The 17,260-nt window shown below is 45.5% G+C and overlaps 1 protein-coding gene across 2 annotated transcripts in view; it reads left to right on the top strand.

Moving 5' to 3' along the window:
• Positions 1–17,260, top strand: part of Parva (parvin alpha) — a 155,579-nt gene that overhangs the window by 11,602 nt on the left and 126,717 nt on the right. The window contains exon 1 of one of the 2 annotated variants that reach the window (XM_052762983.1): positions 302–353. The exons of the other annotated variant lie outside the window; for it this stretch is intronic. Within the exon in view, the coding sequence (XP_052618943.1) occupies positions 317–353 (37 nt within the window). The 5' untranslated portion in view covers positions 302–316. Of the gene's footprint in view, positions 1–301; positions 354–17,260 lie in introns of those variants that run through there. 2 annotated transcript variants of the gene reach the window in all.

Below are 17,260 nucleotides of genomic sequence, written 5' to 3'. Positions count from 1 at the left end.
CACACACACACACACACACACACACACACACACACCCCTTCCTGGCTCTCAGCCCTGGTGGAGTAGACCTGCAGATGACAGGTAGTTAATAGTGACAGGCGGGAGAAGCCTGGGCAGCAGCAGGAGCTGACAGTTTTGAGGCTGTTTGCAAAACACAGGGGGAGGGTAACCCAGTTCTACTGTAAAGCAAGTCTGAGGGTGCAGCCCTTTGCAGGAGCTGCAGCTGCTCGTCTCGGATGAAGGTTGCAAGGCTTCCTGGTGGGCTCGGTTGCGGTTGCCCCTTCCAGCGCTTGTCCAGTCTCCCGGAGGAAGAACAATGCTTCACCTGCCTTTCCTCCCTGCCTGTCATTATGGTAAATTGCAAGGCTCCCTGATGACTCTGGAGAGGAAGATTGATTTGTTCCTTCTGATGGTCACTGTGCTAATGTGACAGGGTGATGGGCACCCAGATTCACGCCTAGTAATGGCTCTGCCAGAGGTGGATGTTAACACAATTGGGACCTGACACTTCAATAAATCGGGGACATTCTACCACAGGGATCAAAGTTCAGGATTGCTTAAATTGGTGTTGAAGCAGGTGGGGAAGAGGAGTCCAGGGGCCATGAATTTCATGCTTGGCAATTGACTTTCAGTTAGGAAGGCCTGACTGTCAGCTTTTCCAATGCTATGACATCAATTGAAGTCATTTGGGCTCCTGGCTACCCAGCCCTTTCAGGATTCTGGTTCTGGGAATTGTGATTCATAGTGTTCTTGTATGAAAAAAACAAAATCTAACAGCCCTGCCTGTACCTCTGGGGTTGGAAGATTGTGTTTGCTGGGGATGAGGGAGAGAGTGTGAATGACAGATTCATCTGCCTGGTGTGCTGGTACCTTGCAAGCAAGCTACCCTTCTTGCCCAGACCTCTTAGCCTTGGACCTCTTGTCTTAACTTGCAGGCTCATTAGCATGTGTGTCATGATGCTGTCACACAGTAGTAACTTGTCTTCACACAGTTTCTCATGAGGTGGGAATGCATGTTTCAGGTTTCTGATGGAAGTTCAGAGGCAGAGGAAAGACCATCTGGTCCCTAGGGAGGGGTAGTAATTCTTTTAAATCTATGCTGTGATATAGGACCCATCTTTAAATGGCATCATTCTGCAATGTATCCACTGTTGTACAATCATTGCTGTAAGTTGCAAATGATTTCTATCACCTTTAAAAAAATTCCTATACCTACTTCCCAATCTACTATTTATTTCCATGGATTAGCATATTGCCCTGGATAGCTTTAAGATCAACTTGACATAGCCTCCATTGAGGAATTGCCTAGATCAGATTGGCCTATGGGCATGACTGTGGAGGACTGTCTTGATGGTTGATTGATGTAGGAAGGCCCAGCCCACCATAGGCAGCTTCATCCCCTAGATGGGCAGCCCCTGACTATGTAAGAAAGCAGCAAGCCAAGTATAACAGCCTGCAAGTCAGCTAGCAAGCACCATCTCCATAGTTACTGTATACTTCAGTTGTGAAGCGAGTTCCTTTGGTCAAGGCGCTGTGTGGAATAACAAGAAGGCTTAACTTCAGGTTTCTGCCTTGACTTATCTCGGTGATGTACTGGGACCTGGAAGTGTAAGCCAAAATAAATCCTTTCCTCCCCTAAATTTTGGTCAGAGCATTTGATCACAGCAACAGCAAGAAACTAGAACTACGGTTCTAGACATTGCTTCTAAGTGGAATTGTACAATGTGATTTTCTGTGTCTGATCTCTTAGTAGAATATTGTCAAGGTACCCACAATACCCAAGGTATTGTCAGCATGTATCAGGATTTCATTTCTTTTTATAGCTGGAAAATATTCTTTTGGGTAGATATACTTACTCATCAGCTGATGGACACGGGTTATTTTCATTTTTTGCCTATTACAAATTAGCACTGTGAATTTTCACATGTAAGCATTTATGTGACTGTGTGTTTTCATTTTCCTTGGAGAGACATGGCTAGGTTATATAGTAATTGCCATGTTTGATATTTGGAGGAATTGCCAAACTTTTCAAAGGTAGCTATACCAGAGTTGGGGAGGTTGCTCAGTGGTTAAAGTGCTTGCCATACAGTCAAGGGAACTAGTGTTTGGACCCCTACAACCTCCATAAATGCCAGGTGGGCATGGCAGTTCACCTGTAAGTTCAGCCTTAGAAGGGGAAGATGGAATCCCTGAGTAAGCTGGCTGGTGAGACACGCCAAAACAGCGAGTCCCAGGTTTGCTGGAGAGACTCTGCCTCAAAGAATATGGTGGAAGAGTGACAGAGGTCCCAGCATCCCCCTCCAGTCTCCTCATATTGACACACATGTGAATGTGCACATGCACACAGGCACAGCAGACACACACATATGCAGAAAGAAGGGGAGAAAAGGCAGCTCCACCAAGTGCGTTCTCACCAGCAGTGGTGAGGAGGCCAGGCTCTCTTGGCCTCGCCAACATGTGTTAGTGTCTGTCTTTCCCGTGATACCATCTTAGCATGGGTGAAAGGTTTCTCACCTTGCTTCCTACTTGTATTTCCTTGGTGGCTAATATTGAGTAACTTTTCACATGCTTCCTGGTCACTTGGATGTCTTGGGCACCAGTTCTTTAAATTACATAGGATTCATGAGCATCTCCTGAATGCTAGTCAGAAAGCTGCCTGTCTCTTCTTCTTCGTTTTTGACATTGACTGGGGGCAGTAGAGACACTTTTTTGCCTTCAACTAGGCATATTTCATCTTACATAGTCCCAAAATACCCCTGTTAAGGAAATTGTCATAATCTTGTTATGCTTCTGGCTTTTATCATTAAACTACAAGTGGCTTGCCTAGAATATAGCTTCAGCCCCAAACTATAAAAAACAAAGTCATTGGGCTGGAGAGATGGCTCAGTGGTTAAGAGCACTGACTGCTCTTCCACAGGACCCAGGTGCAATTCCCAGCACCCACATGGCAGCTTACAACTATCTTTAACTCCAGTTCTAGGGGACCCAACACCCTAACACAAACATATAAGCAGGCAAAACACCAATGCACTTAAAAAAATCATGCCAGGAAGCGAGTAAAGATTAAGAATGTATACATTTAAATGACATATAGAAAAATTTGATAACATGTTGTGTCAGTCAGCTTCCTATAACTATAATGAAATACCTGAGATAATTAACTTATAAAAGGTTTAGTTTGGCTTACGGTTTTGAAGGTTTCAGTTCAAGATTGGGCAGACCTACTATGCGGTGTTGCTGGATGTGACAGGTGGTGATGATGGGGAGCACATGGTCCAGCAAACTGGTCACCTTTTGGCTAAGTAGCAAAAAGGAAAGGAGTGGGTTGGGGTCCTACACTCTAGGGACATGAGCATCTCTCAATAGAGAGGTCCTACCTCCTAGAGGTCCCACCACCTCCCAGTAAGCCCCCTCTAGGGTCCGCATCTTTAGCAATGGGGCCTTGAGGGACATTAGCTAAGCCATAGTCTATACTATTACTCTTTAGACAATAATACTGACAGTGGGTACCATAATACAGTTCTACTGTGGGACCAGGCACTGTGGTTAGTGTCCTCTATATATTGACTTATTAGATCTTTGTAGCTAACCTATGAAAGGAGTTAGTTAACCCCGTTTTTTTCAGCTGAGGACACCGAGCCACAGAGAGGCCAGGGAAGATTTCCAAAGTCAAAGCACTATGCTTGTTAAGGTACCACTAGCTGCTGTGACAGGCCCTCAACTCTCTGAAGTTTAACCCAACGAAAATGAGTATAAAGAAGCATCTTAGGCCCCAGCAGAACCCACTGGCATTGTTCCTCGATTGGGTTGTTTCCACATGATCATCCAAGGTCTCTCTCAGGCTTTTTTAAGACAGGAGAGCAATTGTAGCCTGCATCTGCCTCCCTAGTGCTAGGATTAAAGGTGTGCACCCCCATGCCCAGCATGTTGTTGTTTGTTTGGTTGGTTTTTGTTTTGTTTTGTTTTGTTTGAGAGCAAATATGAGCTGGACATGATGGTGTGGGCCTGTATTCTTAGTACCTGTCAAGTGGAGACAGGAGAATCAGGAGTTCATCTTAGATACATAGCATGATTCTCCTCAGACAGATAGCAAGTTTGAGGCCATTGTGGGCAAAATGAGAGCCTGTCTCAAAAATTACACATATCATCTATTTATTTAAGACTTATTTTAAGGCTTGACACATTTGGATTAATTACAATGGTATTGTGATTTCTTATAAGATATAAATACTGTAAATTTTTTGAAATCTAGATAATTAACTGCCCTCTTTACAATACACCATATGACTCTAAGAGCAATGGCTGTTTAGCAAGATGTCAGGTGACTTTAGCAGTGAACTTTCACACACTTCTTGATGAGACTAATTAGCAGCATCTATTCAGACTAAACAAACACAGATCTGTCTTTGGATTTTCTGTGTTTCTAGCTTTGCTTCCTAAAGTCACTGGTAATTGATGCTTTTTTTGTGCGTGGGATTCTAACATGCAACATGGTATTTTGGAGTCGGGGCTGCAGCTTAGTCATCTTCATTTACATAGCAAGTATGAGGCCAGCCTGGGCTACGTGAGAGTCTGTCTCAAAACAAAAAGTTTTTCTGAGCTGGAGATAGCCCAGTGCTAAGCGTGTGCCTAGCGCTCACAAGCAGCCTTCCTATCCTTTAGGTCCTCGCTGCCCACCAGAAAGAGGTAGAAGATACAGGGGAAGGTTTGGCTAGCCTGTCCTAACACATTGCCAGCTACCACCCACAGGAGCTCAGTGGTATGGCCACCATCAAGCAAAAAAGAGGCTGAGAAACACTAACCTCATTGCTTTCGAGGAGGAATGGAATAGATTCCATGGTTTCTTAGCGAGGGAAAAGAAGGCATGAGATTTGAACCCAGGAGGTCTGGCTCAGCAGCTTGCTTTTTTTTTTTTGTTTGTTTGTTTGTTTTTGTTTTTTGTTTTCCGAGACAGGGTTTCTCTGTGGTGTTTTGGTGCCTGTCCTGGATCTTGCTTTGTAGACCAGGCTGGCCTCGAACTCACAGAGATCCGCCTGGCTCTGCCTCCCGAGTGCTGGGATTAAAGACGTGTGCCATCACCGCCCGGCACAGCAGCTTGCTTTTCAAGTCTTTACTTCCATATCATGAGTCATGGAGTATGGTGACCCTCCAGGCCTGGTATTGCTTTCTTTAAAATATTCTTTAAATTTTTTCGTTGTGTGTGTTAACACATGATTGTGGTAGGAATTGCAGTTGAAGGAATGGGCAAAGAGGGTGATTGTTGCCATTGCTACTTTAGGATATAGTTGAAATTTTCCACTTTGATTTTGAGAAAAATAGAAGCCTTCTGTGAGTCCTGAAGGTAGAGTGAAATGCCAGGTGTGCCCCAAGCACTGAATGCACTCATTGAAGGGGGCGTTTGTTTTGCGGGACAGGTCTTCAAAGGGTCCCTGTGTGAGCCATTGGCAGGTTTTTGTTTGTTCATTCTGTTTTGTTTTGAGACAGGGTCTTACTATGTGGCCCTGGCTTTCCTGTAACTCACTGTGTGTAGAGACTCACAGAGGTTTCCTAATGAGAACTTACTCAAGGTCCGAGAATCTGAGCTTGCTTTACCCAGCAGGGCTGCATCCTAAGGAGATGATTGGACCACGGGAATGGTTACCAGGTGTTGGGAAGGGTCTACACTTGGCTGTGTGGTGTGCTTTGATCTAGCAAGGGGAAAGTCTTTTGCCCCGCCCCTTGGCATTGTTATAAAAAGCCCTTTGAAGTGACAGAAGAGGCCGGTGGATTTTGATCCAGGTCCTCCTGAAGCTATCCTGTGTTTCTGTCTGTCTCCTCTCTGCTATCTTTCTATATAAAAGTTTCTTATTTCTTTCTCTCTCCTCCTCATAGGAACCCTTTTAAAGGTGGGAGCTGGCCTCCCACAACTGTGTAGAACAAGCTAGCCTCAGACTCACAGAGATCCACCTACTTCTGCCTCCCAGGTGCTGGGGATTACGTGTGTACCACCATACCAAGCCATTGGCTATTTAAAAAATTCGAATTCTAAAATGCTCCCAGATAAAACCTGCTGCACTTAAAAGAGGTCATGAGGGTGAGCCCTGGAGCTACCCAAAGGTTGATACACCAGCTTTCTGGGCAGAAAGAGCAGCCAAAGTCTGGGCAGTGCCCTGCCAAGTGGCCTGGGCATGACCTAGTTGCACAGCCCATGACAAATGTCTTGCCAGAGGGTACAGCCCAGGTCCGAACTGCACAAGCTAAACAGTAAAAATCTGTCACTCTCCTGAGTACCAAGTAAAGCCAGCTAGGCCTGGCCAGGGGCCAGGAGAAAGGTGGACTTCAGGGCTAAGGTGGTGCTGAAGTCCCTGCCTAAAATCAACAGAGGCAATCAGCAGGCTGGCTTTTGACCCAATGCAAATGAAGCCTGGCATTTGGAGATAGTATTAGATGCCCTGAGTCAATATGTGAGAGGCAGGATCAGAACAGTTAAAAGCCAACTTTCTCAGTCAGAGCACTGGGAGATGTGCATCCATTTTCCAGCTCGCTTTTAAGATTGAAAGAGATGGGGTGTGTCTGGTGATGCTCCAAATATGACTTATTCCATCCCAGCTCTTCCTTTTATTTGTGGATGTAACCAACATATGTGATGCATCTGGATGAATTAAATCCCTATGGGAATCCTGGGAGGTCTTGTCACTCGCATTTTACAGATAAGGAAAGGAGGCTCAGAGAAGTGAAGTGACTTGCCCAAAGTTGCTCCCCTATTAAGAGGTATAACGGGGTGGGGCGGCGGGGGGCTGGAGATTGCTCAAGATGGCTCAGATTGCTGCTCCCCTAGAGAACCAGGTTTGGTTCCTAGCACCCACTTCAGGAAGCTCACAACCACCTATAACTCTGGCTACAGAGTATCTGACGCTCTCTTCAGACCTTCATGGGTACCTGTACTCACGTGCATACACGAGTGCACATGCATGATAAAAATAAATCTTTTTAAGTAACGACAACCACAAAAGAGGTAAAGCAGAGATTTCAGTCTCTTGTGGAAGCAAATCCAACTCTGCCCAACCCAAGGGCTTTTTTTTCTGAATAGTGTGTGTTCATTCATCCATAATAACAAACAGTGGCATGTCTTTGGTTTCCATAGCAACCACTTAATAAGTTAGAGTTTCCCTAGCCTTTCAAGATGTTGGCACTTTTCTAGTTGGTTTATTTGTTCAACAAACTAGTGCTGAGCTGGGTGGTGGGGCCTCACACCTTTAATCCCAGCACTTGAGGAGGCAGAGGCAGGGGCATCTCTGTGAGTTCAAGGCCATCCTGGTCTACAGAGTGAGTTCCAGGACAGCTGGGGCTGTTACACAGAGAAATCTTGTCTTGAAAAAACAAAACACACACACACACACACACACACACACACACACACACACACACACACACACACACAAAACCAAACTAGTGCTGAGTGGCCAGCGCCACCCAGGAGCCAGCCTGCCAGGTCTCATGTTGGTCGTGCAACCTGAGACAAGTTTATTGTTGTCTCTGAGCTCTGGCCTTGGTATCTGCACCTCATAGAATTGTCAAGAAACGCCCCTGTACTGGAAAGCATGGAACACAAGGTTGGACCCTTTGAGCATGCCATTGCTGTGAGCTGTCAGGCTCTCGGTTGTTGCTCTGGGGAACTTCCTTCTTGTTCACAGGATGTCAAGCCAGCTCATAGTATTACTGATATTCTTATTAAACTGAATTTTGTACATACTTAAAAACTAATTTAGAACTATTATGTATTTGTGTGTGGGTATGTGCATCTGAGTGCAGATGTCCTTGAAGGCCAGAAGAGGGCATCACATCCCCCAGAGCTGGAGTTAGAAAGGGTGTGAGCCTCCTGATGTGGGTTCTGGGAACTGAACTCAAGTCTTCTGCAGAGTAGTACATGCTCTTGACCAATGAGCCATCTCTCCAGCTCCTGGGGTCAGAAGAATTGACTGGAAAGTTGGGACCCATCTTTATTCCTCACTTCAGGACTTAGAGACAGTGGTAGTGTATATGTTAGCAAGGCTGTGAGCCAAGTTGGGGAGTAATTACTGTAATCCCAGTACTTGAGAGGTTGAGCTGGGAGGATAGATGCGAGTTTGAGGCTCTACCTGGGTTACAACAACAGCAAACAACACCAAAGACAGACAGACCGACAAAAAATCTGAGTGCTTCAACCATGTGTTAAAAGTGTGAGGCAGGCTGGGGATACAGTTCGGTGGGTCAAGGAGCTTGCAAGTCTGAAGACCTGAGTTTGACCCCCACCGTACACACTGATAATAATAATAAATACAATGTTTAGATGTTCGACTACTCTCTTCTGGTTATTCCCGGTCTTGGTGCCTTTCAGGTGTGATCTTGTTTTTTAGCCACTGTATGAAGGAGTCACACCCTGCTAGAAGGTGTTCAAATAGTTTCCTATTACAGGGCATTGAAGCTTTTTGTGACGATTTACTCCTCCTAACAATGGTGCATTAAGCCTGCTTGCAAACAAATAAAAATATCCTATTCCCATTTACCAGCACCATGAATTCCTTTTTAGAACATAATGTGCTTCATCCCAGTGTTTTCAGACATATATTACTAACCTTTGCTCATATTCACTCCTGCCCATTGCTCTTGCCCATCTGCCCACCTTCCTTTTCCTGCTTCCAGCCCCCAACTGTGAATTCTTGGAAGTGGAATCACTGATGCAAACTTCTTGGGTTTGATTTTTACCAGGTATTTCCAGCTTGGTCTCCAAGACAGGGATGCCGGAGGGGGCCGGCAGCAGGGCTATAAGCAAATATAGCTGTTGGGTCTATTCAAACTGAAACTCTTCATTTCTTACTCTGAATTCAATCCTGCTCCTGGCCCTCAGGAGGCTGAGGCAGAAAGACTGGAGTTTGCCATAGACTACATATCAGGATTTTGTTGTTGATTTGGATTTTCTGAGAGAGGGTGTCACACAGTCCAGGCTGGTCATGAATTTGTCATCCTCCTGCCTTTGGCCTCTGAAGTATTGTGATTATCGGCATGTGGCACCCATACCTGATTGTATGTAGCAAAGTTTGAGGTCCACGTGGGCTGTATAGTGAGATCCTGTCTCAAAAAATTAAAATTAAATACAAAATTAGAACTTTTCTTGTAAAGAGCTTTGATTTTGTTGGGAATGTGCCCATAGATTTCTAGGCAGTGAATTCCCAAGGTCCTGCCTCTAGCATTTGGCATTCACAGAAATTTCTGGAGTTCAAGGCAAAATCCTACATGTTCCTAGCTCTCCCCTCTCTCCTACACCAACGGCGTCTGGTTTCCCGGCCTTTGCTGTCTCGGTTCTTTCTTGACTTTTGGGGTAAATATTTAGAGAGTTGGTGCTCTTCTGGCACTCTTGCCTTTGATGCGGAGGGCACAGGGTTCTGATTGGAGGAGGCCTCTAAAAGTCAGCCCCAGTGAAGGTCCAAAGCCAGGCAGTTAGTGTCTGCCCACCCAGCAGAGCCACACACACCCCCTCCCGCCTCTCCAGCCCTTCCAAGACAGTTGCAGGGCCCTTTTTCTGGCTCACGTGCACTTGGCTATGGACATGAAACTTAAGGCTGATTTCCTTTTAGGGATAATTGTGCAGCCAACCAGCAGCAGAAAATCCAGTGACAAAGATAATGAATGACATCCAGGGCCTTGGGAAGGAGTGGGGAGGAGCAGGGCAGAGTGACTCATGAGCCCCTGCATCCTCCCAGAACATTCCGAGAACTGCCTTCCCGCTGAGCTCACACCCTGAGAACATCCTACCAAGGGGAGGCAGGCAAGCTGCTGAGTATTAGCTTCTCGGAGTGGGCCAGAGATATGCCCTGGATGAAACAGCCCTGGGTTTGAATTTTGGTCTGATCTCTCGAATAGGTTAGCAACCCTGTCTGCCCTGGGAAGGATACACACCATGCTTCAGCTCTTAAGAAACTTGCAGCCTAGCCTCTAGGGACTGGTCCTCTGTGCCCAAGGCACTGGAGAGACACAGATCTAATAGCTGGCTGGCCCTGGCCATGTCACTTGTTTCTTTGAATGTCAGTTTTCCCATCTACCAAATGGGAATGAAGAGACTTTGGAGCAATGTCAGGAGTGACTGAAGAAGTACTGAGTGTATCGTTTGACATGAGCACAGCCATGTCAAGGGCCCCAATGTCTCAGACCCATGGGAGTGGCAAAGCCTTCCCTGGGTGATGCTCTGAGGGGTGGCAGAGCCTTCTCCTGGCCAATGTGTGGGTATTGATAGTAGCTACAGAAAATGCCCATGGTAGCTTGTCCCTGCTCCCAGGGTTATGGCCTGAAGACTGCTCCCCTACACAGAGTGCTTCTGCAGAGACTAGCTAAACCTGCCTCCCTGTTCAGCTGTATATAATAAACATGCTGCGCTTCCATGATGCTGAGCTTCTCCATCAGAGAGCCCAGTGCACCTGATTCCAGCTTTTCTCTATATGCGTGTGTCATTCTTCATTACCTCACCACCCCTAGTCCAGGTTCGAGACCCAAGCCATGCAAGGATGGAGCAGAGTGACCTCTAACACAGCTAATAATGAATTCATGTCTGGGGCTTGGCACAACATCTGATGCACAAAAGAATGCTTGCCGTTACCTTGCTATTATTTCTGCCTTTCCTTTTGACCCATTGGTGACTGTGACTTCACCCCGCCCCTCAGTTTGGAATATTATTATAGACAGCTTGCAGAATTCGCAGTTATATATAATATGTATTACATAGAGAGGTAGACTCATTTAATCCCATTAAATCCAATGACTAGTCTGAGGTAAGTTTTGCTATTTTTATTACGTTTATTTATTCTCTGTGTATGCATGCGTAAGGAGGACAGCTTACAGGAGTCAGTTCTCACCTTCTACCAGGTAGGTCCAGGGGACCAAACTCAGGTCATCAGGCTCGGTGGCAAGCTCCTTTACCGATGTGCCACTTTGCTGGCCTCAAGGCTTTGTTTTAATCTCCTTTCGTGTACTGGGTTACGGAGCTCACTGTAAATGCTGGGGCCACCGTAGCATTCAAAACAAGGTCGTCAACTCTAGAACCTACTTTCCCCTAACCATTTTGTTATCCTGCCTCTCAGCATATCTATACATCTCCATAGGAAAGTTTCCAAATACGAACCAGTAAAGGATATCTTTTCTTGTTTTCTTATATTAAAAAAAGCCAACTGTTATTTTTCTCATGGGAGCAGGATAACATGAAAACACAGAACTGTATGGAGGAGGAGTCTGTGCAGATTGACTTGGGGCAGCTTTGCAGTTCCCGCTCTTTGTGGACCAGATGTCTTGAGTATGTGCTTGTTCCACAGCTTGGTTTCCTGGGACAACCGTCAACCTGGTTTGTACCCAACTCTATCAGATGAGTCCCAAGTGTGAGTGTGTGGATGCTACAGCAAAGCCAGGTTGCCAGAGTTCCTACTTACTCACTATATAATTCTTTTCTTATCTGTCAAGGCTTCCTAACAGACAGCTCACAGGCAAGGTCTGTGCACAGCCTGAGTCACTGTGACAGAAACAATCACAGTTGGCACTTAACATATTCAGCTCCAGTATTTTCCCATGGGTTTTGCTACTGTAGGTTTTCTTCTTTTTTTTTTTTCATCTAAATACACATTTCTATGATTTTTCCTCTTGTCATTTTCTGTTACCATGCTCCTGTGAATAGGAGTATAACTTTTTATGACTAATGGAATAATATTCTGCCTGGAAGACATACTGTAGCTTGCCAACTGCCCCTTCAGGAACTGAGTTTCCAGGTTATTTGCCATTACAGAAATATTATGGTATATTTTTGCTTGTAGAAATACTTTTCCCATATGTAGTATTGCTTCTGTAGAGTAGATTTCATGTGATGGAATTACTGAGTTAAACATTGTGAAATTAGAAAATCCCCCCTTCTCTGGTGGTGTTTTGTTGTTGTTGTTGTTTTTTGTTTTTAAACAATCTTACTATAAAGCCCAAACTGACTTCAAATCAAGATCCCTCTGTCCTAGACTCCCAACTACTTGAATTGTCATCATGCCTAGTTTGGTTTTGGGAGCCTAGGCTAGTTTAAAATTGTTTTGTGGCTGAAGCTGACCTTGAACTTCTGCCTCTATCTCCTGAGTACTGGTGTTACAGGCGTGCACCACCATGCCTGGCTCATAACCTTTCTTGAGCTAAATTTCTGGGCTGCTGCTGTGTCTCCATCAGAGTGCATGGTTCATCTGATCCCAGCTTTTCCGTGTGTGTATCTGTCATTTCTTCATTCCCTGTCATCCTAGTCAGCTCAGTCCCTAAACTGTACAGGTTGTGGCACTTCACCCTCTGGGCCATTTCCCCCAGCCTCTGGCTCATACATTCCTCACAGATATCAACAAATAATTTTCTAAAATATATGTGGCACACTTGATTCTGCAGCTCTCTACCAGAGTGTGTCCTTTCTGCCTTTGTTCCTAAAGTTTATTTATTTCATGGAAACAGTCTTAATTGCTTTCATTGGCATTTCTTTGATGACCAGTAAGGTGAACATTTTCTATTCTTATAACCATTTCTGTTTCCTTTTTACTCAGCTGAGCACTAGAATTGAAAAAACTTATGACTTTGGCTGGGCAGTGATAGCACATGCCTTTAATCCCAGCACTCAGGAGGCAGAGGCAGGTGGATCTCTGTGAGTTCCAAGACAGTCTGCTCTACACAGTGAGTTCCAGGCCAGCCAGGACTACACAGAGAAACCATCTAAAAAACCAAACAAAAAAACTTATGACTTTGAACAAATTTCAGAGTAACTCAAAACCAAGTAATGCTAGACACAAAATCTCTGCATAGTGATATCCGTTACTACCAGAGTCTGTGTCCTCTCCATGTCCCTTGCTGCATGTCCTTCCCAGTGTCTCTAAGGCCATCGGTGGGGCCTCCTTTTATGACCTTTATAGTTGTTTGTTGTATGATATTTTGTTTGTGTTCTGACAAATAAAGCTTGCCTGGAGATCAGTGATCAGAGCTAGCCACTAGTTAACCATAGAGGCCAGGAAGTGGTGGCATACACCTTTAATTCCAGCACTTGGGAGGAGGAAGCAGGAAGATCAGGAGTTTAAGACCACCCTAGGCTACACGAGATTGAACCAGTCTAAAAGAGAAATAGAGCCCAGCAGTAGTGGTGCACACCTTTGATCGCAGCACTTGGGATCCCATGCCTTTGATCCTAGCAGCACTTGGGATCTCATGCCTTTGATCCTAGCACTTGGGAGGTGCACACCTTTAATCCCAGGGAGATGGAGACAGGAATATAAGGCAGAATCTCGGTGCATTCGGTTTGAGGATTCTTAGAGACAGGATCCCTCCTCTTTTGGTCAGAGGATTCGTAAAAGTAAGAATGTCTGGTGGCTGGCTGTTCTGCTTCTCTGGTCTTTCGACTTTCACCCTCGGTATCTAACTCTGGATTTTTATGGTTAAGACTAATTAGGACAACGCTTCAGTTGTTGTGTTTAGAGACGCCTCCCTCGAGCCCTCTCTCCCTTCCTCCGTCTGCCCCTCCCTCCCTGGCATTAGTGGAAGCCAGGCCTTCACTTGTGCCGAGCAAGTGCTCTACCCATGAGCTATAGCCTTAGCACTGCTCCTTGTACTCCTCATCTGTAAGACAACAAGCTCCAGGGACTTCAGCTGAGTATTCCAGTGATTTCCTCAGCCATCCTTCTCCCCCCTCACTTAGGGGATTTGGCCTTTTTTTTTTTTTTTCATAAACATTAATTACCAGCTCTAATGAGTCCATTTTTGTGCCTACTTCTCAGTTGACATTTCTGATGTCCTGTATGAAGAACATTTGAAAACTGAGTGGTTTAGGAAATTCTAAGTGACTTCTGTGTGTTCTGCTTGTGGGGAGGGCAGAGGGAGGCTTGGGGAGGCTCTTGAGCTGTGGTGGAATCCAGCTGTATAAGTTGACCTCAATGTTGAGTATATGTTGCCATAAGAATTTTTGTGGAAGATTCACTCGCTCTTTAATAATTCAAAAAACTATTTGTTAATAAAACATGATTTCTCAATATGCCCAAAGGACAACTATTGAGCGAATGTGCAGGCCAGTGGCTGGGTGTAGCTGGGACTGGGGACTCAGCATACCAGTGCACCCAGGCCCACCATGGAAAGCCTCCTATCCCCCTCCTTGGGGACCCAGCATACCAGTGCACCCAGGCCCACCTTGGAAAGCCTCCTATCTCACTCCCTGGACTGGTAGACATTTTTTTTTTTTTTTTTGGTTTTTCGAGACAGGGTTTCTCTGTGTAGCTTTGCGCCTTTCCTGGGACTCACTTGGTAGCCCAGGCTGGCCTCGAACTCACAGAGATCCGCCTGGCTCTGCCTCCCGAGTGCTGGGATTAAAGGTGTGCGCCACCACCGCCCGGCGACATTTTTATTTAATATTATTTTTATTATTTTAATTGCTTGTATTTATGTGTGTGTGTGTGTGTGTGTGTGTGTGTGTGTGTGTAGCCAGAGGACACCGTGAGTGTCATCCCTTGGGTGCCATCCCCTTTTTTGTTAGCTATCTCTTGATGTTCAGAAGAAGAGGTTTATCTATCTATCTATCTATCTATCTATCTATCTATCTATCTATTTATTTATTTATGGTGTATATAGCATGTATGCCTGCAGGCCAGAAGAGGGCACCAGATCTCATTACAGATGGTTGTGAGCCACCATGTGGTTGCTGGGAATTGAACTCAGGACCTCTGGAAGAGCAGTCAGTGCTCTTAATCTCTGAGCTATCTCTCCAGCCCCAAGAAGAGGTTTTTATATGCACATTTCATGTGGTTTATACACTAAGCAACATCTTAGAAAATAGGGTATAGGTGTCCAGGCTTATTTCCACAGATACACACATTCCTTACTCTCACTAAACAACTTCTCCTGCTGAAGGTCTGTTTGGGTTTATGATGCTAGCTGGCTCAGAGCTGGTTTCAGGGTTGGTGGCATGGTCTCTAATGACACCTTGCAATTGGACATCATAAACATGTTCATCTGAAATGGACACAGAGTGGTCTGTGTCTTTCCCCTTCCTTCATAAATGCACTGTTTGATTTGACAGAAATGGCCTCAACGGACAGTGTGTACAAACCTAGCACCATACATAGTTCCCGTCCATTCCTGGGCCATTGCAGTTCTTGGTATAATCATCTGTTCAAGCAGCAGGCCCGCTAGCCCACCATGTGATATGGTCTGGGTCTTGGAGAAGAAGGTTGCCAGCACCTCAATAGTGTGGCCTTTGTTTATTCTGACCATTCATTTCTTGGGCAAACACCAGATGTTCTTGAGGGCTGCATTGCCATGGGTTCTTAGGTGGGCAGGTGACAGCAGCAACTCCAGGTTGCTGGGGCAGAGGGCTCATGAGCTGGGGAGGCCAGCCCATCTGTTCCAGGGGCACTGGTACAGGGACTCCACTCGCTGAGGATGACTGAGAGCATCAGCCCCAGGGTTTTATCCTACAGGGACCTGAGAACCCAGTAGGTCTGGGTGGACTGGAGGAAGGTGCTTCCCAAGTGGGAAGCAGTGGGTGCTTCCAAGTGTCCTGCAGTTGGGCCATCCTTCTGGGCATGAGGTTGGCAGCTGACCACGGTCTTGTGCCAGTAATTAGATGGGGACTAGAGAGGCTGTTGCGAGTGGAAAGTGGGCTCTGAATTTGGCGCACTTGGGCCGTGTGGGTGACCCTGCTCACTTGCAGCTGTGAGGCTTGAGTCACCAGGGCCATCCCAGGATGCTTGGGACACACTGCAGAGCCCAGAATGCCTTTGGTCCTGGCACGTGACCTTGACCATCATCCTCATCCTTTCTAGAGCCTGATGAGCCATTGTGTACAGTCATTGGAGAAGGCTATGAAAGGCCAGGAGCAGGCCCTGTAATGTAATGACATGGTTCTCCCACTGACCATATGGGAACAGTCATAAAAATCACTCACATGTGTCTCATTTTACAGTTTACAGAGGGAGGCATTGGGGTTGTATCAACTACCAGCTGGGCAGCCTGGTGCTACTTCTAGCCTTGGTGGCCTCAGTCTCCTCATTTGGAAAACAGAAGTCACTTTGTTGTACCTGTCCATGGGCTTTTCTTCTGGGCAAGAAAGAAGGGGCAGGAGACAGAATGGGATAAAAAGGAGGAAAGTGGAGCTTGGCAGATAGGGAGAAAAGACAGAGGAAGACTGCTGGCTGGGTAGCAGGTGAGATATGAAGAAGGGCCTTTACTTCTCCACGTTGTCTGAAACCTCGAGAAGAACCTTTTAGTGGACACTGAAATTGCCACATTGCATACAGGCCATGTTGTGATGATATTATTATTATCATTATCATTATCATTATTATTATTATTATTTTGGTTTTTCGAGACAGGATTTCTCTGTGTAACTTTGCGCCTTTCCTAGAACTCACTCTGTAGTCCAGGCTGGCCTCAAACTCACAGAGATCCGCCTGCCTCTGCCTCCCAAGTGCTGGGGTTAAAGGCGTGCGCCACTGCCTCTTGGTGTGTGATGATATTTCTTTCTACCTGCAAAAGTAGCATATTTCTAGGAAGAAGTTTAGAAAAAATTAAATATAAAGAAAGATAATAATAAGTAATAATACATAATACATATACATAATAATACATAATAATAAAATATACCTCAGTCCTTTTTACACTGTTAATTTAGGATGTTTTCTTCTCTTGTTGCTTATGCATCTACTTTAAATATTTGAATAGTATAATTTAAATTACAGAGTTATTGTCCCCCTGCATGTTCAGTCCTGGGACATAGGTTATTTATGCATTCATTCATGTGCCTTTAGCTTTGTGGGCTCAAACTGCAGGCCAGCCAAGACTCTCCAGAGAAACAGATCATCAGGGCACATGTATGAAGAGATTTTCTTCTCAGAAGCTGGTTTGGGTAACATAAGATTGACAGGTTAAAATGTCTGGAGGGTGGTCACCCCACCGGGCCAGAAGCACTGAAAAGTTCCAGCAGTATCGAGGTGCAGATCCCTCTTCTCTGAGGTGTCTAATTCTACTCTGTGGGACTTGAAGAGATTGACTGGATCAAGTCCAGCCTTGTTGTGGAAGCAGCCTCTGCTGTTTAACTCAACTAATCTAGATGTTGCTCACATCACAGCAATGCCTAGGTCTCATCTGATTAAATACCTGGGGGCTAGAGCCTAGCCAAGTTGGCACATGAAACTGGCCATCACAGTACTACACACCCGAATGTGTGTGGGAGTGGGGTGTGTGCATGCATGTTTGCTGTGTGTGTGTG

The sequence above is a fragment of the Peromyscus californicus genome, unplaced genomic scaffold (genome assembly GCF_007827085.1).
Source record: "Peromyscus californicus insignis strain IS unplaced genomic scaffold, ASM782708v3 Scaffold_4__1_contigs__length_199733344, whole genome shotgun sequence".
In the NCBI taxonomy this organism is placed as follows: domain Eukaryota; kingdom Metazoa; phylum Chordata; class Mammalia; order Rodentia; family Cricetidae; genus Peromyscus; species Peromyscus californicus.
This window is presented reverse-complemented; position numbering and strand designations above follow the sequence as displayed.